The sequence below is a fragment of the Sturnus vulgaris genome, chromosome 4 (genome assembly GCF_052056855.1).
Source record: "Sturnus vulgaris isolate bStuVul1 chromosome 4, bStuVul1.hap1, whole genome shotgun sequence".
NCBI classification, from domain to species: domain Eukaryota; kingdom Metazoa; phylum Chordata; class Aves; order Passeriformes; family Sturnidae; genus Sturnus; species Sturnus vulgaris.
Window position 1 is genome coordinate 29,095,154 of NC_142246.1, and position 25,326 is coordinate 29,120,479.

At 33.5% G+C, this 25,326-nt stretch overlaps 1 protein-coding gene across 6 annotated transcripts in view; it reads left to right on the top strand.

The window, feature by feature from the left end:
• MICU3 (mitochondrial calcium uptake 3) overlaps positions 1 to 25,326 on the top strand; it is a 53,022-nt gene that overhangs the window by 14,282 nt on the left and 13,414 nt on the right. For 2 of the 6 annotated variants that reach the window (XM_014873447.2, XM_014873446.2), the window contains exons 3-11: positions 2,180 to 2,211; positions 3,002 to 3,080; positions 6,411 to 6,458; positions 7,780 to 7,862; positions 12,566 to 12,637; positions 13,958 to 13,996; positions 16,387 to 16,482; positions 21,504 to 21,604; positions 23,086 to 23,257. In XM_014873447.2, the coding sequence (XP_014728933.2) occupies positions 2,180 to 2,211; positions 3,002 to 3,080; positions 6,411 to 6,458; positions 7,780 to 7,862; positions 12,566 to 12,637; positions 13,958 to 13,996; positions 16,387 to 16,482; positions 21,504 to 21,604; positions 23,086 to 23,257 (722 nt within the window). The remainder of the gene's footprint in view (positions 1 to 2,179; positions 2,212 to 3,001; positions 3,081 to 6,410; positions 6,459 to 7,779; positions 7,863 to 12,565; positions 12,638 to 13,957; positions 13,997 to 16,386; positions 16,483 to 21,503; positions 21,605 to 23,085; positions 23,258 to 25,326) is intronic. The other 4 variants (XM_088163431.1, XM_088163430.1, XM_088163433.1 and 1 more) reach the window with 2 other exon arrangements.

Genomic DNA, 25,326 nt, shown 5'->3' on the forward strand with positions numbered 1-25,326 from the left:
GATCATCCAATTCACCTCTGAGACCAAAAGCAAAACTAACCTGGGTGTCTTTTATGTTTCATGGTATCAGAGATGAAATGGCTGGCATAACTATTTTAAGGGATTTTAACTAAGTAGAAGTGGATCACTTTATTCTAGTGCAGGTAATATTGTCTGGGACATGGGGACAGAAGGCTGATAAATAGGAAGTAATAGCTGAAAGAGATGACCCACTGATGACCACATCCAGCTTCTCATCTCTGACTATGGTAATTTTAACCTCTGTACTGCAGCATTGCCGAAGTACCACTTTGTCTTCTTGGGCAAGTGAATTTTTGTCTTGCTCTGTTGAAAGTAGTACATTTAAGGAAGGAATTTTTCTAATAATACATTCTAAACATTTTTTTTTTGGAGGGAGTAATTTTAGAAATAATTGCAAATTGTATATAATTGGGTCTATTCAGGCTGACCTACTAGACCATCTATATTTTGCATAATAAAAAAGAGAATGCATACCTGGGGATTTATGAATGAAGACTAGAAAGGTCTTGAGTTTTGTCAAAAAGCAGAAATGCCCTTTGAAGTACAGTAATAGAAGCTCTTTATGTCTGCTTTATAGAAAAGCTAATAACACTAGGCCTGAATGATATTTGTGATTGAGTGAATGCATCTATTGTGATTGATTTGCTTTGGAAATCATGTAGACCCTACAAAAGTCAAGAGGGTGTTCACTTCCTTTTTTGATTAAACACTAACTAATATGGTAAGAGTATATTTTCTTTTATAAAATGTAACTTTTTACTCTAGGCATTTATTACAAAAAATAGAAACTAAACTCTGTAATTAACTTGCTTCTGTCTTTATGGTGCAGGCTTTCATTTGGGAACGTTCATTATTTTTAAGTCATTCATGATATATTTTTATAATCTGAATATGTGTTTATATAGTGAGAAAGCAAATTAAGAGACAATGAAATATATTTTTCCTCTTATTGCTAGCTATAGGAAATTCAGCTTAATACTGAGCTGTAAGAAATGTACATATATACACATAAATCTTCACTGAATTGTCTAGAAAGAAAATAATGTATATAACATATGAGACTGGGAAATTATCTGATTGGAAAACTAAATATATTTATTCTCCAAGTTTTTATGGCAGGCATAAACATACATCAATTTATATGGCAAATGAGATTGTTTTAGGGGACTTTATTTTAAAAAATTCAACTGAAAAGCTTATGAAAATCCATTAGCTCATGTTATGATGTTATATAAGTCCACTCTAGTTAGAGTGGAATTTGTCAAGAGTCTTGGTGTAAACCTTTACCAAGATGTAAAATTAAAATTTCAGTGAGTTTCTAAACATTAATTGATGAAAGACTGTAAAGGGTAGCTTATGTATTGTTTTAATTATTTAATGAAGCATGAAGTTCATTATGAGGAAAAGTTTTCTCATAGCACAGCGTGTTTTGCTCTATAAAAAGAAGCCTTTACCTACCAAAAAGTTATGGATTTGACCACATAAAATACTTTCTGGACCTTTATGAATTCTGATATTCACAATGCCTTATCATAATATTGAATCTATACAAATATTTGTCTTGAGAAGGTGGTGATGAACCTCAAGTTTTGAATTATTGAGTTGTTATGGACAGCTCTTCAATTATAACTACCAAAAAATTGAGCCTGACACAGGCTGGAAAAGGAATCTGAGGTAGTAGGAAGGGATGAAGGGTGTCTGAGCACTTGGTGTAGTTTCAAGGGCTTTTTTTGTGTCTTTGCTATAAAAAGTATGAGTAGTCCATGAAGCAAGGGTCATAATCCAGATCTCCTTACAATTTGCATTTTAATACTACTGCTACTAAATAATCATTTCAGAATATTGATACCAGGGGTTAGCACAAATGCCCTCTATTTCCTGTTAAATGTTTTAAGGATGTATTTTGGAGGTTGAAAATCTTTTCCCTCATTGAAGCAGAGCTGGATTAAAAACTCCACCTGAATTGGTTCTTTAAAGGTAGGACTTTAGGTATGTATTAAGTTAAAGGTTTTTTTATCAACATAATGACAATTACACTCATAAAGTAAGGCAAATAATTCTTTGTCCAGAAAACACAGTATAGATGTAGTCCAATTTTTATGACACCACAGCAGCATAACTAAATTCTGTGCATTCATAACTTCTTCTTTTGTTGCAGATGCTAAAAAGTGGCGATCCCTTTCAAAGCAGGTGAGCAATAATTCCTGTATGGTCTTGTAACAATACATTTTGATAGTTGATTTCACTTTTAATGTAAATGTAGAGGCAGAGGAGAGTTTAATTTCTTCATTTTTGTCACTTCAGACTCAGCTGAATCCAGAATCTCAGATACTTTAGCTGGTGTTCCTGTTTTGTTGGATTTACTGTCTTTCTCAGGCATCTCTCAGTTTCTCCCTCAGTCTATGTCTGACTGCATTTCTTAATGTTTAGGTGAAATAGGTGTATCTCAAAACCTTCTCAGATATTTGTGCTACTCTGTCCCTTTTGTGGTGTTTAAGTGCCTCTTTTTTTTTCATTTGTAAAACTGCAAAAGGACTCTGTCTGTTTCCCTGTATTTTAAGTAAAGTACATTCGTATTCATGGGTGAAGTTTGCTTTAGTTCATGTCAAGTGTTTTAAAAGGACAGTTGCTTGGATTTTGTATGAAAACCTTACTGAAATCCAGGGGGACTTATCCTTGGCTTCAGTCAATATGAGCAGTGGTGAGTTATTTCAGCAGCAAATATATTGCATGTCTCTCTCCAGCTCAGCAGCACTTAGTATTCATGCAGATGAGTAATTATTGTAATAATTATGTGTGCAAAAATTTAGAGTGCTTAAGTACTTCCAAAATTGTGGTAACTGAAGTTCAGTTAACTGGAAGATTTGCATGCAAATCCTTGTCTTTTATGTTGATATCCTAGAATTTAATCGTAATCTATTAACTACTTCATTAAATAGTGAAATATATGCTTTTGAATTTTTTAAACCTTATGTTTTAGGAACTGAATCAGATCCTTATGGAGACACCACCGGTTTGGAAAGGATCATCCAAACTTTTCCGTAACCTTAATGAGAAAGGTGATTAAGGAGAATTTATTTTCCTGAACCAAATTACCATTCTACTAACTTTTTTGTGGTGATGTACTTTAATCTGAGTCACATTTTCAAAAATAAAAGAAGTGCTTGCTGTTGCTTTCTACATTTTACACCATGGAAAAGTTCCATGTAATCTCTACAGTGTTTTAATGATGCTATCTTCCAACTACCATCTTTAAGTGGTTGGGCATTCAGAGTTTGTTAAGCTGATGTTTAAGTATTTCAGGTTCAGTTTGTTGCCATAAATGATCTCTGGACTATAGACAGAATATTCCAGTAAAGAAACAATATCTCTTTACTTCTTTTCAATAGGTTAAATAATGTGATTGTTTCTAAAGACAGTAGTGGTATCTTATATCACTCAGTAAGCATTTTGTGCACAGCACAAAGGGACAGTTTCAGAAATGTTATATATTCCTCATCAGATGAGGGGTTTGATAGCTTTTAAAAGTCATACTATTGGTAAGCAAAGAGCCAAGAGTCACTCCTGGTCTCCTCTGTTGTATTTTTTTCTTTCTTAATAAGCTCTATCATTCACAGCAAAAACCAGAGTGAATTAAACAATTATGGCTTTACAGACATTTAAAAGCTATTTATGATAAATAATCCACATATTTCTTTGCTTATATTCAGAGTGGCAAAGGTTTGGTGGCGTGTTTGAAATATTTTCTAAAGCAGACACAAGTACTTGTTATAAATGAGAGACATTTTATGGCTGTTTAAAATAAACACGCCAGCAACAAAATTCCAATCAAACATATGCATGGAATTGATTAATATAACTCAAATGCATCTCAGATTTATTCAGGGAGTAAGTAGAATGGACATACTCTCAAAGGAGGCTCTCTAGTGCATGGAGGCACTCACTTTTTTTCCTGAGTCTGCAGCCAGCACTCCAGAGATGCAGAAATTGGCACATCTTTGCATTGTATTTGAGTGTACTTCTTTGCTCTAGGCTGCTTTCTATATAGTCAGAACAGCTGACTTTTGAAGTATTAATTGCATAAAAATTCAACCTCAGAATCTGTTAAATCAATACATTATCAGCTAAAAATGTATCTAGATGTTGCTTATTAAGTTTGTAATAAAATGTCTGCAACATGCACAGTCTTGATTCAACAATATCTTACTCCAGTTTTCTGACAGTGGAGTTCTACAGAAGTTGATGGAATTGGTAGGACTCAAACTGTCAAAATAAGATGGTAAAATTAGTATTTAGAACTTGAGTATTTGGATATCTTTTTAGCATGTTTTATGAAAGAGTTCTATTACTCAGTTTTATAGAAAATATAAGAAAATGGGTCTTATGACTGATAGTGTAAATTGATGAAAGAAATAGAATTCAGGTCTCCTTAGTTATAATTTAAGGGTTTTTTGGTTGTTTCTTACCTTTTTTTTTAAACATGCACATATAAATCAAAGTAGCAAAAGCATATGACCATTTATTTTGCCATGGATGTATGTAATTCAGCAGAGGCACACAGATTTATGCCCATTGACCTTAAGTTTTTATTACGTTTTACCCTTGAGTGCCCTCCTTCTCTTCTTTCTGATTTTAGTGTAAGTTTTTCTTTCCCTTCAATCATCATTTCAGAGCCTCTCTCCCATAACACTCAGAGCAATCAACCAGAACTATCTGTCTGCAACTACAATATGCCAGTACAAACAAAAGGAGAGAAGGCTTTCAACTCCATTTTTATTGCTTTCTTCATACCTGTGATGGACTGCTTGACAATTGCAGAATCACAGAATCACAGAATTAACTAGGTTGGAAAAGACCTTTGAGATCATCACTTTCTTCCTGTTTTACAACAAAGAAGGTGCCATCAAAAAAACAAAAATATATATTTACATTTATTGACTAGCTATTAAGGAATGTTTTGCATCACTGAATGAGAACCTTTGAGGTATCTGATTTCTTGATAGGTGCTTGTCCAAACAGATTCAAGCAGGCCTTTGAAAACTTATTTTCTGCAAGCTGCTGTATAAAATCAAGAAAATAAAGCATAAAGCATGTGTCATTTAAATGCCTGTATTTTATCATTGCTAATCTTCAATAATGCGTAAATTGAGGAAAAGAGTTGGTGGTATTAAAAAACTGTAGTAACTTTCCTAACTAGATCTACTAGCAGTAATAAAATACTGGTTCTGAGGACCTAAATTTGCCCTTGGATCAGAAGATAGGATATGAAATATAATGGAAGTAAAATACAATGTTTTTAGTTTAAATTGTACAGGTTTTTCAGTTCAAAAAAATTCAGATGACTGCTTACCTAGTTTGTCTATATTCAGTTAAGTCAGATTTAAAAAGATATTTAAACATCCAAAGATGTGGCTTTTTTTGGAAAAACTTTTGCACCTGACTTGGACTGAAATCAAGGAGACCGCCAGCAAGTTTTGAAAATCCTAACTGATAGACATCTTTACTCTCAGGCATCTAAATACTTTTTTTTCTTCACTCTTTTGAAATAATCTAATATTGTGGACTGACTTAACACTTCTGGTTTTGGAGGACAGACAAAACCAATTTGTGAGAGATTAGGAGCAAGTTTTCCTAGTTGAGCCTCAAAGGTCATTGGAGCTAAGGGCTTTTGGGAGAGCTGCAAGCTGTTGTTGTCCATTCTTTCTGAACTATGAGATGCTTCTCTTCTTTGCAGCTCTGGACATCCTGCAAGGTTGTCACTTTACCCCATACTCCAGAGCTAGGAAAGCACAAGTACAATGTGTGGTACCAGACATACTATTTGGGTGTTGACTTCAGCTCTAATTTAAATTTTGCCTTAATCACTTCTGAAGAGAAAAGGAAGTGCCATTCCACAGTGTGGTTCTCTTTTGTAATCTTGCAAAAAAGAGAGATTAAGTTTTCAGTTAATACAGCACATGCACTTACAAAGCACTTAATAAAGTCAAGAACTGTATTCAAATGGTGTGTATTAGGAGGAAGAACTATGAATATTCTCAAAGTAAATGTTTTCATGCTGTTAAAGAGTATTATCATGAATTACTGATGGGGTTTTTGGAAAGAAAATGGAATAAATCATTTAGATTAGCTTTTAAGAGTCTATCCAGATTCTGTGTAATGAGCCTTGTTCCACTGACTGTCAATTTACTTGCCATATTTAATGTACTCCTCCCCTAAAATACAAACTCAAACAAAAAGCCCCAAGTCTAGATGAATATGGCAGACACATAACTTCTTGACTAGGTTGAATAGTTACATGTGCAAAAATTCTTCTTATATATAGATTTAGTGTTTTCAAGTTTAGGATGTAATGGCAAGGTGAAACTAACATGGTGCTTTTTTGTCTTCAGGTGTGATATCTTACACAGAATATTTATTCCTCTTATGTATTTTAACAAGTAAGTACTTTTGGAGCAGAAGTCTAAAAGATTCCTTACAATTTCAAAGCTCTGAATGTGTTGTCGTGTGTTAAATTACACTTCCCATCCCTGTATATAGAAAAACTACACCATACATCTCTGTGTCCCTCTGAACCTCTTTTGCTTTTCTGGAATCTTGTGTTATGCTTTATTTAAGTGCATTATTATCTAGAATACCTTTTAATGGCTTTTGAGGAAGCTGTACCATACACTCCAACTAAAATCCAGTTTAGAGCTTAAATTTATTTTCTTGTTTGAAATTCCTACAAAATTTGTAGCTAAATTTGCTGAAGTTAAGGGGCACTTAATATAGGAAGGACAGGAGGATACACATTATTGCTGGTTTGTTTCACCAATTAGTGCATAATGGCTAAAATCAAAGAGTCAGTGGTAAAATATAAAGTATTTATGTCAGAAACACTAAAAGAATTGAAAAATTATTCTTCTAGCTCCCAAAAAATTGAACTAAAATAACAGAGTAAACTATACCTGATACAGATTTTTTTATATTTTAAGATGTTTTTTTGGGACGAAGCAAAGAATTTTATTTGTCTTTCACTTACATATAATTAAATAATTTCAATTGGATTCATTTGTGGGGTTTTTTTGGACATGAACTGGATTCCTATTATGAATCAGATAATACTGGAACTTGACCCTGAACCCTTAGTATCTTCCACTGTGGGATCAACGATTCTTCCATCATTTCGTTGTTATCTGAATTAACTTTTGGCCATAATTCGTTCATATTGCAAATTAGGGCATCCCCAAAATATTGCCTAACGGCTTTACTTACAGTTACCTTCAAAGTTGCCATGTTTCAGAAATAATTTAAAATTCTAGCCTGATCTCAAATTTCAGTGGCATGTAAACAAGAAAATGTTGACTGTCTTTCAGCATAACATTTCCTTTGACCAGAAGTTGTGTTTTGTACCTTTATTTCAAAATCTTTTCGTGCTTTTGAGAACACTGTGTTTTCATAGAAAATTTATTTTTTACTTATCTGTGCTTATAATGTAAAATGGACTCTACCCATGAACTGACACTCTTTTATGAGATATTATTCTTGAATATTTCATGTTCTATTTCTACTTTTGTGAGCATGCCTTCTGTTTGAATAACATGGGTTATACTGTTTTACAGATGTTATGATCTGCATTTACTATGTACACAAATATCCTGATTTAAATTAGTTGAGGCTCTAGCTTTTATGAAGGGACACCAGATAATTTCTTAGATTACTATACTTGATTTCTTTCCAAGGAAATAAATAATTGAATGTTTGGCATTTTTTTGGCAGAGCCACATGCAGGTTTTCGAATTGCTTTCAACATGTTCGATACTGATGGCAATGAAATGGTGGACAAAAAGGAATTCTTAGTGGTATGTATATTTGCAGTTTTTGATGTAATCTTGAAACTAATGTGATGATGTCAGTAGTCATGAGAATACTATTTACATTGCTAGCTATTCTTCACTGAATGTAGTTATTTGCCTAATTTAATATAAATAGTTATTATAATGTAAACTGAAAATAGAAGCTCCTTCTTAAGAGTGCACAGGAGTGTTGTCTGAAATTATTTTTGAAGCTCAATTCTAGTTTTTATTCTGGATCTTTTAATTGCTACTGTAGTCACAGATAGGCTATTAAAGTAATAGAAATGTTTTAATGGTTAGCAGAGTTATTTAATTACCCTGATGATGAAAGGACTTGTAAAAGAATCTTTTGCTGGGAGACCACCTGACTTTGCCATTCAATCTGCTGATAATTGCAAGTGACCTGAAGATACTGACTAAAATAATGTGACAAGATTTGTAATGAAATAAAACATACTGTACATATATCTAGTTTAGCCCGTAAATCCATATGCTGAAGCAATTTGCTGAGCTGGGGTTTGGTGAGTTCTTTTTAAGGAGAATATTCCTGCAAGCGAAGTTGACTTTGACCTGAATGATTTCCATGTGCTTTGGAACAGATGGCAGGATACCTAGAACTTGGCAGTAGTTTGGTTGCATCCAAGGTTTTGTTACATTAATAATTTGAATGACAGTATTTTTCAAATTCAAGCTTTACTCTGTTTACGGTTTGGAAAAAGCAGTTCCGTGAATTCATCTTATAAATCATTTAAACAGAGTTTATTTTTTTCAGGTTATAAATCTAAACAGTTCTAAAAAGCCCAGACTTTGAAAGATAAATTCACATATTGTTGAGATTAAAATGAAGACTAATTTGGCACTTGAGGGAAAATCTTTGAAAGTCTTAAATTATCTACTATATATTAATTTTTATCATGATAAATCTGATAATAGCATCTTAAAATTTAAATACTTCATAAGTTTTTAGGTGGTAGGGTGTGCCAAGTTCAGGAGAATGATCTTTGCACTAACAAGAGGGCTATTTTAGATTTCTGCTAATTTGTTTTCTGATTTCAAAAGAAATGGGAGGAATAATTAATGTGATTCTAAATAAATGCCAGTGATTGATCATTTGGAAAAAAAAGAAAGGAAATGCAGAAAACTGACTACTCAAAATTAGGGCTTAATTTTCTACTGAACAAGAACTGATGATTAATACAACAAAACATTTATAAGAATTGAATCAGATGTTGAAAAAAAATATTTGTGTAAAAGACATACATTTTATCTTCCTATATTTTTGTAGTTGAGCTTATAAATAAATACAGCGAGTACACATGAGAAAAAGCCCAGTGCCTTATTGAAAAAGATGGAGCAAAATACAAATAATGAAACAGACATGGAATGTATTTAAGTGTCAGAGCCCAATTTATTTAAAATAAAAACACCCTGATTTCCTGGGTGTGGTTTCTTAATTGATTCAAATAAACTATGCTTACCTTAAGAAAATAGAAATATGGAAGAAACTCTCCTTAACTGAACTTCCCTCAATTCTCCTTTTCAGGGAAGTGAGGGCTGAGCTCTGGGGGTTTGTTCTGGTGACATGGCTTAAGCAGAACAGGTGTCTGCTTAGATTCCAAATTTATTTTGGAAGGTGACACCACTTGTAAATTGTGGCATGGTAATTTTTTTGTATTCTGTTCTTAAATGTACACCTCCTTGTATGTGCTAATTCTTAATAAGCATCTCCTCCAGTTGGAGGAACAAACCAGCAAACACTGGATTAATTAACAAAAGAAAAAAAATAGAGGAAGAAGAAGAAAAAAAGTAAGCATCTTTCATGATTCAATTAAACAGACTATGGTAGAATAGACTGACAAGTTTGCTCTAAAAGAAAAAAGGGCTTCCATTACAACAGCTAAATGGGAGGAAATTGAAGCAAGAGGCTTTGTCTCTCAGAAACTAATGCTAAAAATGAAATAAAATAAGCATGTAAAGTGGGAAACAAGGACAATATTTAACTATGGATATTGTGTCTTTCTTTCTAACTATGCTTTTATAGTCCTCTTCATGTCCTGCTGTGTATTTGTTCTCTGTCATAATCCCTGGCTAAAGTTTCTCCTTATTCTTTTTCTGTTAGCAGACTTGGTGGATAAAAGAAAGAAAGTAGAATTTTCAAACAATAGATATACTGTCCCCTACCTAAGATTGTCTTTAACAAATTTGTATAGATTAAACTTTAGTGCAACTCTGCATCATTAGGTGTCAGTGATCCTTCACAAATGAGATCAGAACCCTTAAGTCAGAATGTTAGATCTGAAGTGAAAAAGACTAAAATAGATAGGTAGGTAGATTTTTGTGTAATAAAAGTAAATATGAAAATAGAAGTTGATTCAGTGATACTGCAGCTGTGATAGAACTGGCTCCAGAACATACATTTGGCATCTTTACTCAGCTTGCTTGTATATGATGTATCATATTCTGTGTGCCTGAAAAAGGAGACTTTTCAAAAGTTGCCCATTTGAGCTCCCCCAACACTTGCAAAATATTTATCCATCAATTACAGGCAGCTGTCACAGAATTGGTAGTAAATGCTATTCCGTTTTACAGATAAAGAGACTTTGAAGAGCTTTGTTTAGGGATCATGTGTTATGTGATTCTTGAGGAAAACACTATGTGTAGTAGAGTTAAAAATACTTAATTTTTCAGATAACAGCTGTATTGTTTTTGTAAACTAATTTCATGGTGTTTGTGCTTTCCTCTTTGCTTATGTCATAGGGTTGAGGTCAAGAACAGAAGGATTGTGTTGCCTTGTTACTGGAGATCTTGTTTTTGCTGCCTTCAGCAGTCAATCTCATTATTCTGTTTCAAACAATGTTCCTATGAAAGTACTCCTAGACCCTTTTTGCATTCACTTATTTTCACTCACTGGTATCCTATAGCACTCTCTGAACAAAAGATCCATTTCCAGAAGTTTAGCAAGGGCTTTAATAATGCATGCAACAGAATCCTACTCCTTTTGCCTCTGTGGCAGGGGAAATACATCCAAGATGCCTTGCTTTTTACTGATCTTTTTTGGTTTTTCCATTACTGCCACTCTTCTCTCCTGCTTGATGGCTTGTCACTTCACTTTTCACAAGGGATTTTCTTTCTATTTCTCTCTGTTCATTTAAATTTTTTCTTTGCATTGTTCTGGGTTGCAAACTTTGTAGTACTCTATCCTATCATTACTCTTTACTTGGCAGAAGTTCCAGTAACTTGTCATATAAGTTTGCAAAAAAATTTGAAAAAATTTACCAAAGTGTGTAAATTTATCCCATACTCAAAAACAGGTATTGTGATTACACAAGACGTTCTGGTCTGTATTTGCCTTGTAGGAAATTCCAGAACTCAGTAGTCAATTTTGGAAATTCATAGAATGTTTTTTATAAATGTGTTTGCTATTTAATCACTAAACATTGAATTTTTTGATTTCTGTGTTGTCATACCCCTGCAGTAAAGCTTGCTGATCCCTTTGTCTTAGTCATCTGCCTTCTCTGAAATAAAGATATCCTGAAATTTAGTTTGGAAAATTTCCTTGCAAAGTTTATCTGACACACTTTATGTTTCACACTCCAATCCTTGTGGAGCTCTATGTACATGCCATTACATTTTCAGGTTTTACCAGACTTCTGGTACCTAAAATTGTGCCTTTGAAAGGACTGCCACAATTGTGTCTGTATGCCAAGATGTTTGGTTCTGAAAATACCATATTCTAGATCAACAAGTTTCTCAGTTTTCTAGATCAGGGTTTATTCCTTTTCCAGCCCAAAAGACAACAAATGCTACACGTGACAGTACGATATTTTCACATGCAGTTTTTTAAAAGCTGAAGTTCTGCTAGAGACCTAGATGATATCATAGTTAATATTGCTCTCTCTTGCTAAACACTGTGAGACTTTTTTCTAATGGTTTGGGAACATGAATTAGTATTACTATAAATAAAAATACCTAAATTAAAGAGATACTTGCAAAGAAAGATAAGTACAATCCAGTTCTTACTCTGGAGACTTTACAAAAATAAATATGCTTAAGAATCTGTATGTTTGAAATCTTGTATTTGAGGTTTTCTCAGAAGTTATGTTTAAAGCTCTTCGTGTTGAGATAGTTGTGAAAGGGGTGCTTTATAAGACCTGAAGGTATTCTTTGAACAGACTTGAAAAGAAAGGGTACTTGATAAATTACTCTTGAGTAATAGTTTGTTGCTGCTGAAGGGGAATGTTTCACCCCCTCCAGGTGTTTCTACCCCTCCCTTGTGCCAGCAGGAGTAAGAATTGATCAGGTTGGAAACTAATATAAAAAAGATTGATCCAGCTGACTACATTACCACACTAATCAAAACCTAACCTCCTTGCAGTGGTGAAAAAGGGTGGAACTTCCCCCTTTAATACTGGCCAGATTGGCTACAAAGGACATTCTTAGTATTGTGCTCCCAAGTAGAATTGCTACCCTTATTTTGTGGAATAGAATTGTTACCCTTATTTTTCCCTTTCTGTATGGTACTTTAAGTCACAGAAAGAACATGAAGGCATGAGTATAAACAGTGTGAATAAAGCATCATTGAAACTCAGATATTTCAATAAAGAACTGCATTTTAATACTGTTAGTAATGTTCCTTACGATGAAGGATATTGTTATGCATGTGAAAATAGGCTGAACACTAAATATGAACAAAATGGTTTGGTTTTTAGCTCCAAGAGATCTTCAGGAAAAAAAATGAGAAGAGAGAAAAAAGAGGAGATGAAGAAAAACGTGCAATGCTGGTAAGTAAAATCAGAAAAGTTGCATCTGGTATTTTTTTTGATGTAGGACAAAATTATGTGTGTATATATTTCACTGATCACTTTCTTTAAACACTAAATTCATATTGCTAAAAGCATATGCATAACTTTATATGTAGAAAAAAACCCAATATTTAGCCTAAACTGCAGTTACTGGAAAAAAAAGACTAAGTGGTTTATATGAAGAAAAAAATATTGTTTAAATACTGTAGTGTATGTTATGACAGTAGCATTGATTCCATTTGGAGTTTAGAAATTTAGGGAGAAGTGAATAGTAATGACCCAGTGTTACTGTCTATAGCAGTGAGAGATCTCAGTAGGAAGACCAAGTTATCCACTTGCTTTCAAAACTGACTGAAGCTGTTCATGTAGACCTACTGATCCTGGTGCTTGTTATCCACATAGTAGTTTTAAAATAGATTATTAAATGTTACAACTGAACTCAGATTTTATATTTAAATTTAATTTTTTTATTAAATAATGCTTATAGCCTAGGCAAAATATATCAATCTGAATATATTTTCATGAAATATTGGGTAGTCACATAATGTCAAATTTGCATTTCATGCAAATAAATAAAAAAGGTAAGCCTGAAATAAATGAGTCTGTGGTGGTTTGTCTGAGGGATGGCAGCAGTAACTGGTACTTCTTTTACTGTTGGAAGAGTAAATATCAGGGACAAATCTTTGTCAAGCAAAGAGCAGAAAAAAAAACCACGTTCATTTGTAATTTGCATATTTATGGGAAAATTCCTTATTATAAGAAACATTTTGACATATCAGCAGAGCTTCTCAGTGTCCATTATACTTTTGCCAACATCAATTCTTAGTCTCAGTTCTTTATGCCTGAAACCACACCAAGTATGATTTTCAAGAATACTTTTTAAACCTCCTCTGAAAAATGCAAGAAGGATTTTTTTCTTCCCACCCTGAGAGACCTATCCTACTCAGCTTTTCAAAACTGTAGGTCAGTTGTTGAATCTCTTATAGACTGTTTATTTTGAAGAAAGGAAACTTATAACTAAAGGAAGAGCTTTTGGAAAACCTAAAGATTGCAAAATGGTACATAAGTCCTGAGGGTAATCTCTAAAAAACTGCACTTTTTTTGAAATTTGAAGAGTAAGACTGGAAATAAACCAATTTTTTCTTCACTGTCATTTTGAAAACAAATAAACAAAAATACTAATAATATATAAAGTAAAGGTTTGCTTGTCTTAACCTATTCTGTTGTCTTTTTTCCCCCTTCTTTTGTCTTCATTCTGACATGTGATACTTGGCTTGGCCCATTTTTGCTGTATGTCAGCGTCTTCAACTTTATGGATATCATACTCCCACTAACAGTGTATGTACTCTAATTATTTTCAATTGATGCAGTCTTCACCAGTGAGATGAAATAATATGCTATAAGAAAATAGATTGTATTTATCTTTTTCATCGAGTAAATTATTTCTGCTAATCAGTAAAAATGGGAGGAATCTTGACTTGCATAAAAGATGGTTGCATGCATGCTGAACATGCAGGAGGAAAGGTTGCTCTCTATATAAAATGGAGGAAACAGTGTTTTTAAGGGAAAGTACAAAATACATTTCAATATACTATAGACATATTTTTAACTAATGTGTGTAAATTAAGTCATCCTGCATGAGTCATTTGATCCATCTCTTTGTTTCCTTGGGTATAGTGTGAATAATTTGTCAATTGAATCCTTCACCTTTTTGTTGCCCCCCAAAAAGAAACCTGAAGAGACCTTTCCTATTTTTCTGCTTCACCTACAGAGCAAATGCATAAGAACTTTGAGTGCTAAACTAGGAAAAGATTTTACAGAAAATATTTCCTCTATTACTTAGGCAACAGTAAACTTCTTTTCAATCATTTTTGAGGGATGAAAAGGAGAAGCAGCAAGAGATCTTCTGAGGTTTTTAATGTTTTCATCATGACCTGATGAATTTCTGTATCATGGCAGAAATAAAGTAGTTTTAAAAAAACAGACTGATTTGATGTTTAAATAGAAGAATTCATCGTGTAGCATTATTGTGATACTCCAAGTGAGGGGATGGAATCCGGGAGAATTAGATGACTAGTGAAATTCCAATTTTAAAATTTGTTACTTTATATAACTATTCACAGAAATGCACAGATTTCTTTACTATGAAGTTGGCACCTACAGTTTGAGCACTATGCAGGAAGGAAGTCTGTTGAATTAAAACATGCAGTTGACACAATGTGCATACTACAGTGATGTGAGAAAAATTAAGTAGAATATTCAAGGCCTTATGACTTAATAGATTTCAGATCAGGCTTTACTGTAGAGTGAAACTAGCTGGACAGTGATTGCCATATTCCCATGCTTCCTCCTATTTCAAACTGAAACCAAACTGGTTAGGCATTCTACTTACATAATTTTCAGCTTCAGTAAAAAAAAATCTCCTTCTGGATTCCAGCCATGTCCAAGCATTTTATCAAGATAATGCCCAGGTGTGTGCCGTATTTTTTTCATTCCTACTATCTAAATGGAGATCTCCATGCAAAGGAGACTCAGGTGTGTAGGAATTCAATGGGATTCAATCTCATCTCTGAAAATTGATATTTTGAGTTTTTACTTCTCCTATTGAAACAAGAAGTGTAGCAGCCTTTTGTTTCCCTTGATGTTCTGAGGAGTTGAAGATACCCAGGTTCCAAGGAGGTGCAACCCTAAAATGTCTGGGATAATCCAACATGCTGCCTCATGCACGAGGCTCTTCTCCTCACTTCATCTTACAAATCAGTTCTGATTTTTTTAAAATGTCTTGAGGTCCATAGGCCATAAAAAGGATATGGTGATGTTTTTAATTGGTTAAATATTTTAGTATTTTCATTTGCATAAATTAATTCTTTCAAGTCATGTTCTGGTGCAAACTGCATTTGTGTCTAAGACTGCTTTGGCAAGTACTGCATGAGGGCTTTCACTGGCCAAATGCCAACCAGAACATGATAACTATGATGTGATGCATGTAAAGGAAATAAAATGTGCATGCCCAGAAGTACTAATTCAATTGACTAAAGTAATTCCAGTAAGAGAACAAATTCAGTGAGTTCTTAAAATAGATAATCATAGAATTATATGCATGAAAGAATGTGGTGTTCATTTACATAACATAAAAGTTTGATCATCAGACGTGGATAGTGTTTGCCTGATAAGTATGTTACAGTTGAAGTATTTCCTTTCTTTGTTGGTGCAATGATGTCATTATAAATATTAGATTAAATTATTTTATATTAGATTAAATTATTTTATATTGTTTATATTGTTGATTATATTATTTTCTATTGTTTTATATTGTAGTTGTATGGTGATATTTTTGTTTTAACCAATGAAAAATTAATTTCATAAGTATATAAATTAATGTTTTCTGGAGAAACAGAATTGATGGAAAAAACAGTAGCAAAGTGCTGAGTTTAAATGGCATGTACTTTTAGTAAATATTTTCACTTCTGCTTTCTTGAATTTATTTTGTTTGGGAAGATGGAGTCTGGTGATACCTTTGGCACAGCCAAGAGCATTTAACAAATAGCTGTAATAGACCAATATTCCTTTCATTTAAAAAGTGTCATGTAACTGGTTAAAATGTCACCGTTTAAAAGCAAGAGAACCAAGCCCTGCTTTTGAATATCTGTTAGAAAAGATTTTAACGTTTATAAATTGTCATTCTATTGCTTTTGTTTTTCAAACAATTGTGCTTCTTGAAACTGCAGGTTCTTAAAACAGAAGGAGAGGACCTTGTCCCCAGAAGCTATTGGGATACTTTGAGACGTAGCACAAGCCAAGCACTCTTTTCAGACCTTGCAGAGGTATAAAACAACCTCTCTGGTCCATAAACAGACTGCTATTTTATTTATTCTGTTCTGGTTCCTTTCTTATATTATGCACTTTGTTTCTTCTTTTCCTTTTAATTACTTTTTTGTTTTAAACCTGAAAGTTCTCTGATCAAATGCATTTGGTTCTATACAATGTGATAATTGAAGGTTGTCATTTCCAAGAAAAAGCAAAGTTAACTTTTGAAAGAGTTGGAAGATTAAGTCTTCGCCAGTCCTCACTATCCGAAGCATTTTCTAACACCAATAGTCATGGAATTTCAAAGTCAGAGAAGCACTTCAGGAAAACTTTGTCATTTAGGTGTGGTCCAGTAAAATTATAACTTTATTGAGAGTTGAAGCTCTTTAAGCTTTTAATCTTTATGTCTTTAATGTGTTTTTTATGTATATTATCAGAGCCAATCTTCACAAAAAGTATAATGCAAAGATCGTTTTAATCATTGGAGAAAAGCAGGGATGTTCTAAGGTAACCAAAACATTGGTCCATCTGTTTTTTAATATTACACTATCATTATGGAGGTCCAGAAATACCACTGAGCTATCAAATTAATTTCCATAATGCTTTAAATTCTAATAATTCTTGTTTCATGATCTGCTTCTAGGTAATTGAGTAAGATATTTCTTTGTATTTATCATTTCAGAGGGTCAGAAAACTAGATAATTTATGCTCTTCTGTGCCCCACACAGTGAGAGTGATTGCTCTGCTGGTAGTGGCATTAAAGAACCTACAGCAAGTCCCCACTGACTGGTGTCAGAGTTCCATGTTTCCTAAGCAGTATGATAATGAGAAAACAAGAAACCAAAACTGACCTCCAGAGTAAAACAGACTTTTTCCCTGGATTGGAAGCAATGTGTGCTTCACATCAAAAGTAATTAGTGTTTTGTCCCTGCTGTTCCTCTGCAGAAGCTGTTGAATAACCTGAGGACTTCGATGGACTTATTTCTAATTTCCAGGCGAAATTTACTCATAGTCCATATATATCAGTCTGTTGTTCATTAATTTTAATAGGGCTTTTTTTTCTTTAATCTTCTTACTCATGGTGGTGTTTATAAATGCAGTCGTAGCCCTCTGTTTAAATTTATATTATTTATATTAAATTTATAAATATAATTATGGGCCAAACAAAATAACTTATTTGATTTTTCTTTTAAGGTAGAATCTACATTTCCTAGGTATCAAATAAGCCTTTTCTGTTGCATTTACCCTTGAACAAAACAAAATGCAGTGTTACAAAATTGAGTTTTATAGCAATATCTAGAGCAATGTCTATAGTAATAACATATACATAGTAATATTGCAGTAAAGCAGCATACCCAGCCTATCTTCCCATGCATCTACATTGATGAGCTTCTGAATTGTTAATCCAGTTATTAATCCTAATTTATTCCAGCAAATTTTAAAATCCAGAATATCAGCTCTTGTCTAGTCAGATAAGAAGACAAAGAGGGGAGAGAAGGCTTCTCATTTCACTGATTATTCAAGAAGCTTGGGATATTGAGTTTTCTGAATGAGATGTCATCTTAATGTACATGGCATGAATTCAGTCCCAAGTATAGCTGGACTGAAGTTTGGTAATCTCTACACATGTTTAATTTGAAGAGAGAGAGGTTTTTTAATATCTGATGCCTCAGATTAATATCTGGAACTAAAATGTAATTGAAGCTTAATAGCAGCTATAGTCAGCAGTTATTTAAATTCGGTGTAAAGTGTAAAAAAACCCTGTCTCCTCACTTGTAAATCATTTTATGAAGAAAAATCATGTTCTGCATTTTCTCCACTGACAGTTTCCCATTTCTCACCTTTATTATCTTTATCTTGCTTGGTTTGGGCCAGCTGGCTTTCGTCCATTTCCTTATCTCTCCCAGGTAGTCTTGCATCTGAATGATATTATAGCTATTTGTAGTGAGAAAGTGGCATAAAGCAAGGTGACACTGGGGTCTGTGTTGTTTCACGGGCTTTTGAGAAGTCTGTATGTAAGTTGGAAAGGAGAGTAAATAAGGTTTATTGCTGTGGGAATCAAAAGGTCTTTTCAGAGAGTAAAGTTATTTCTCACAACTAGTTTTTTCTGTTTTTACGAATTTAGCAATTCCACCGTCCTGTTGGAATATGGGAGTATCACTAAATTCAGTTTTGGGATTTATTCTTAAATTAGTAAGTGAAACTGGAAATCAGTAGGTTAGTTATCTCTGTGGAAAAATCAAGAGTTTGCAGTAAGAAAGGTCTTACTAAATCAAATCATAATATACATAATTATTGGAAGATGTTGGTAAAAGTGGAATCAATAGTCATAAGCATTACCTGCTTTTAGTCAAACCTTGTTAATCAAGAACTTGAAATGAATTTTGAAGAATAGAAAATAGACCTTATGCACTTTAGGTTAGGAAGTAAAAAAGGAAAATATATTGCCATTATGTAGCAAGTCAATAAGGTGATTGAAACACTGTCTTCAGTCTGTTTCTTTACCTTCATTTGTATTCCCATTAGTGTAAAGGTAAAGAGAAATTAGAAGAATTTTATTCTCATTTAAATGACTGCAAAATATATTTGATCAAAATTGAGGCTCATATTTGTATACATGGAAGTAGGTGAGGTAATTTAACTTTCACGGATCTAAAATAAATAAAATTAATTTTATCGTGAAAAATAAATAATAACTTTAAATGATTAAGGCTTCTGGTTTTATCCTTTACCACATAAAAGAGAGAATTTTTTTAATGCTATCAGTGCAGAAGGAGCACGGGAATAGTTTTCAGTTGCCTGCAGTTCTTCAGAGAAGCATATTGGGTTGAGTTTCTGCAGTGAGGTTTTTGTTTGGGGTTTTTTCATTTAGTGAGGCCAACCAAGTGGGAATTGTGAAAAGACTTACAGATTGTATTTTTTTTAAATGGTTCTTTAGATATGGGTGAATGCAACCTAAGTCTAAGGTTTTGAAATGTTTTTGCAAGATGAAAGGCTGTAATTTAACATTTGATATCTTTTCAGTTACTTGAGGGAAATTGTTTGAATGTGCTTAGGGATTTAATTGCTTAAAAGACATAAGAAATCAGGGTATCTGCATTTCAGTATATTGTGTCCTGCAGTGGAGGATAACAACATTAAAAGACAAATAGTGATTACTTTTCTGAATTGGTTTGCTCACTTGAAGAGCAGAGCTGTCTTAATTGAAGGACATGAAATATCTCTACCTCTGTATACACTATGTCATCTTGTTTCACCCTGGAGAAGAATATGAGAATAAAGAGGAAGCTGGAGTACATGAAATGCAATCTTGAGAATCCTAAATTGATTATACTAAGGGACAGAGAAGTCTCTCTCATTTCTTTAGATTAGATGTTGAAAGGAAGGAATTTGTGTTGTTACTGCCTTGTGTTTTCCCTTGTTGTTGATACATAAATACTCTTTAATGAATATTGCACTTTATATTTTCTACAATTCAGTATATAAATTTGAAAACAATATAGTACATTTTAGAGAATGTAGATGTGAAATGCTTTTTCATGGTACATGGTTTATCATGATGTTGAACTATTGCATATTGTTCAAAATTTTTTCCTGGTTTCTTCACTAAGTTTCTTTGTCTTTTACAAATATGTAGCCTCTTCAGTGAAGAAATAAAGTCAGACTTACAGAACTCTGAGTGTGGCTTGCAGGTTTATACATGTAGATCTTTATAGAGCTGTATAAACAGTTTTCTAGATCTGTGGTAGATCCCACAGGTTTATAATGTATCATTATGGTGATAAATTATTGTTCTTACATCTCCCATGCTGTGTTTCTGTACTGTGCCTTGTTTTGTACTGTAACACTTGAGTCAGCAGGCAAACTTCCTATTGGGTGGTAGCTTGCCTAGGAAGAGCAGACTGCTCTCCTACTCTTGGCTTTTCATAAAGTCTTGTCTTCCTAAGAAAAATGAGAGCTTGGACAGGAGGTAATCCCTAAGTAGGTGCAGTAAAGAGGGTAAATACATTACTTTTTAAATTTCAAATGTTGGCAGAAGCATGTTAATGCCAGGAGGATAGTGTCAGGTTGGACTACTGTGGCTTATTCAAGAGCCTTATATTACTGAATTATTCTTCTAGCTCTTCAATGTGTCAAGAGCTTCTTTTTCAAAGAAGTAAAATCAATGCATATATGCAATAGTTAAGGACAATGAATATGTAGTAAAAAAAGTGGAATATTATGCAGTCACTATGCACAGATGATAGTTACTTCTGTTTGGATTCCTGTTTACAACTTTTGCAGTTACAAATGGTCAAAATTAGTTGGCTTTCTTTTCTAATTCTTTCCTTCAAAATCTACTATTTATTAAGGAAAAAGTATTAATACATATTCAGAGATTCCATTCCTGCACAGATACTACAACTTGGTAGATGAGGAACATTCTTAAGGGAAGTAATCCAAATATTGCTTCATTATTTCAAAATATTTCATATTTATGGTGTTTTAAATGTGTTTGGGCAGTAACATTTAAGATGTGGCTATCTGCCACTTACAGAAAAGAATCATGTAAAGTACACCTAACTTGATGTGATTCTTGGAACACAATCCTGTACTTACTTTTGAAATATTGAATAAGACAATATGAACTAATGTACTTTAATTTCTTTGTAGTTTCATAGTAGAAGGGAAAAGAGATTGTGTACAAAGGGAGTTGTGTTTTATGATTTACCTTAATTGACAAGAATTTTTTTCCTCACAAGTTTCTGGTTTTATTTTTCATACCTTTCCCCCCTTGATTGCAGCTTCCATTACATCATTTTCTTGGTTTAACTACTTTCTACTAAATGCAATTAACAGCTACTGCTATTTTTGTGTGAAAATTGCATGGCAAAACAAATGTAATGGATTTCAATACTAAAACCTATTTTAAGACTATAAACATAAAATACAAACTCTTTTAATAGAAAAGTCTATTATGATGATAGGCATTCTCAGATTATACTTCTGTATCTGATCCAATCATGGCCTTTAATTCTTTTTTATTCTAATATTTAAGCGTGCTGATGATTTTTCAAGTTCACTGTCAGATACTACACTGCTTGTACACTTTTTTGGCAAGAAAGGAAAAGCTGAACTGAACTTTGAAGATTTTTATAGGTGAGTCTCAACTTCATTAATTCCTTGTAAAAAATATTTGTATAGTTGTTGTAATTAATGTGTACTATATTACTATACACATAGCTTATGCAGGTTTGTTTATGTGGTTTATGTTCCCTTTGTGTCTGTTATATACAGAAAGAGCAAAATAATAAGTGACCCAATAATAAAAAGTCCTCTTCCAGTGCTGCTGCATTTGCAAATTTTGTTAGCACTTGTGTGTTTAGTTAGTTTGGGATGGAAAGGTTATACCCCTGTCCTTATTGATAGATAGGAAGTTCTTTCTTGGTTTTGAATTATTTATGTCTTTTCCCCTGTTTATCAGTGCCTTAAAGTAATTTTGTGTGCATCTCTGCACTTAGGGACATATCTAAATGCAAAATTTTTCTGAAGATATCATTCAGGCACCTCAGAACAAGCTTCTTTGGGTAAAAGTTAAAGCACAATGGAATCCATTGGCTTAGTTATTGTGACAGTAAATATGGAAACTAAAAATACAGGGAGAATGCCATAAAAACTGAACCACAAAACTGTCTGCTTCTGCATAATTGGGAGAGATGTTTAGTTATTGCTTCCTCAGTAAATACTCCTAATATCTATTGTCTTTATCATTATCACTTAGCTATGTATTCCAATCAATCAGAAATTTGCAAAATATTTTGACTTAAATGAGAATACTGAAAAGTACTCAGTATTTCACATAATATAAAAACTATCATTAAGTGAAATCATTACATATGTTCAAAGTAAGAAGCAGCAAAGAAGGTAGTTCTACAAAAGGCATCTAATTAAAATGCTGTGGGTTGTGGTTGGCAATGAGATGAACATGAGCTCCCAGTGCACTACTGTGACCAGAGAGCTAATTTCACCCTTGGCTGTAGGACTAGGACATCACACAGAATCAGGGGAGTTACTTTTCCTCTTTATAGGCAGCTGTTTTTATATTTGGTGTCCGGAATATACTAAATGGGTTGTTAAGCTGAGAAGAGTTTATAGAAATATCATGAGAATAGTGAAGTATTTTTTATAAGGGTCATATTGAAAGACTACAAGCAGTCATCATACTCAGCTTGTTAAAAATACAAAGGTAAGGTTAAATTTCAAACTGTAAGTAACTACATGGACAATAAATCTTGGGAATTAGTTTAGCACCATGGTGGAATTTTGAATTTAGCATATGCAAATAAAGATCTGTGACACCGAAGAAGAAAATTGGGCTAATACAAACTAGAATTAGATTACAAATGTAAGTATCAGGTAATTTTAATCCTTATTAACACATTTCATCATTGTGTTAAGATTGTTGCATTGACTTGAAAATATGTCAATATAGATAAAGGATTTACCAAATCTACTATCAGTGCTGCAAAAACAGAACTAATTGGTGTAACATTATTTGGCTCATATTCTATGGGTCTTTCAAGGACATGAAGTGGAAATATAAAGTATAACAATTTCTTCATGTTTTGTTTGTGCTTTAGATTTATGGATAACCTGCAAACTGAGGTTCTAGAGATAGAATTCCTTTCTTACTCTAATGGAATGAACACCATCAGTGAGGAAGACTTTGCCCATATTCTCTTGAGGTATACAAATGTGGAAAATACATCAAGTTACCTGGAAAACATGCGCGGCAGTATTCCTGAAGAAAAGGTAATTGTTTAGCAGTGGACCACAGCATGCAGTCCCAGTGTCATTAAGATGAAAACATAGCTTTGAATTACTTAGCACCAGGATTTTATTCTGATCATAAACTGCATGCCTGGTATTTCAGATGACTTGCTGAATAAAAAGTAGAAGAGTAAATGGCATAGAATTATATTCCATAGGATTTAGCTAGAAGTATTTTTGAAGTTTAGATAGAATGTAACAGATAGATAGACAGAACAGATTAAATTGCAAAAACTGTAAGACATTAAAAAGAAAAAATTTCAAGCAATGAATTATTAAAAAAACCTTTCCTTCCTTTCCTTCCTTTCCTTCCTTTCCTTCCTTTCCATTGTTCTTCTTTGCACTGCCACTGAATGGCATCTCCTCAGAAATAACATCACATTTTATCTTGTTGTTTTATAGTCTTATTAGTGGATTGTTTGTAATTATTGTTGGGTGTGTGGGTTTTTTCATGAGTGAAGAGACAGAAATGATAATATAAACAGTAAAGGTCAGGAGGTAGATAGTCCTTAATTTGTTTAACAGCAAATATGGTGTCCTAAGTGTTTCTGAGAGAAATGTTGTAGCAACTATGCATCAGTGATAATCTATAGGATAATGTTAAAGGTAGCTCTTCAAACATGAGATGCTTCATCTGTTTGTGTTTACAGAAGAAGATCACATTAATCTCTCCTAGAAATCTAACTCTTTCAACAGCTATATCCTTTAATAGCATTGACAGCAGAGTTTGAAAAAAAGTTTGTTTGGGCTTGTTTTTATTTGAGCCATAATACTGTAATTTCAGTCTTCATACTAAGAAAGATCAGTCAACTGACCTGATAGAAGCACACTCCAAAAATCAACAGTTTTCTGTTCAGATATCTGGATTATCTGATTCTTCTTGTGGTTGTACAGTAGTTAGGGCCGCTGAGTGTTGAATATAGCTGGGAAAGCTGGGCTGTCTCTTTTGACCAGATTAGGTGTCAGATGAAATGATAAGATTGGGATCAGAGTTCCTGCTCAGTCACCCTTCCCAAGTTCCTGGTCTAGGCACTGAGGTGCTCAAATCAAACTTCTGTAAAAGATCTGTGCAGCTTTCAATATTCAGAGCCAAGACAGTGCAACAGAACTGCTGTAACTGCATGATTCCAGATGGAAATCTGAAAAAAAACCAAAACAAACAAAAAAACCCACTCACTTTGGGTCTTGTAATAATGTAAGTATCACTTGGGAAACTGAAAAATAGTGACAGTTGTAGTTATGGAGAAATACTTTGAATGTCAAAGGTGAAGTAAATATACAGACACTTTCTTTTGAACACAAGGTAGTAGTCTTTGAAGTTCGTCTCTGTCTTCCAGTGTCATTAGCAAGTATTCCACTGTAGTTTCCTCTTCTTGGTCGCTGGTAGGACCATCAGTTAAGGAAAACTTCCATGTAGAAAGCTTTGTCACTCAGTTACAAATTTGCTTTTATGCTGTGTTCTGGGAATGTCCTGGCACTGGATAGATGCCATTGATCTGTATGTCAGACATTGCTACTTTTCATAACTTTGTATCATTGGCTTGGTAAATGTGCTGTCACTACATCTCTTATGCTGGCCACAGGCTTTTAAGAATTGGACTTTGCCTCTTACTGCCTTGGAGGTGTTGTTCATATGTTGTTCAAATGTCACATTTTTTGACTCGTCATAACATTATAAGTAGATTATTATAAAATTTGCTCTTTATTTCATGACAGTGATATGCTGCAACATTAATACTAACCAGAGGATTCCATTTAGAAGAAAAATTAGTTGAGTCTGTAAAGTAATAGGCCCATAGTCTCACAGTTGGCAATGCTAATCTTTCATGGTGTATGAAGAAGCCCCTAAAGCAGCATTATGATCTTTTGTCATATTGTAATCACGTTAGTTCAGCTGGCATGGTGCCTGCTCACAGGATATTTTCCTCCTTTTACTAACTAGATGCCAAGCAGTGATTCATGTAAGCTGGCATCACAAATTACTACGGATATCAGCTCCTGAAGAAAGTCTGTGCATTTTTACAGCATTGATACATTAATCTGAGTTTTCT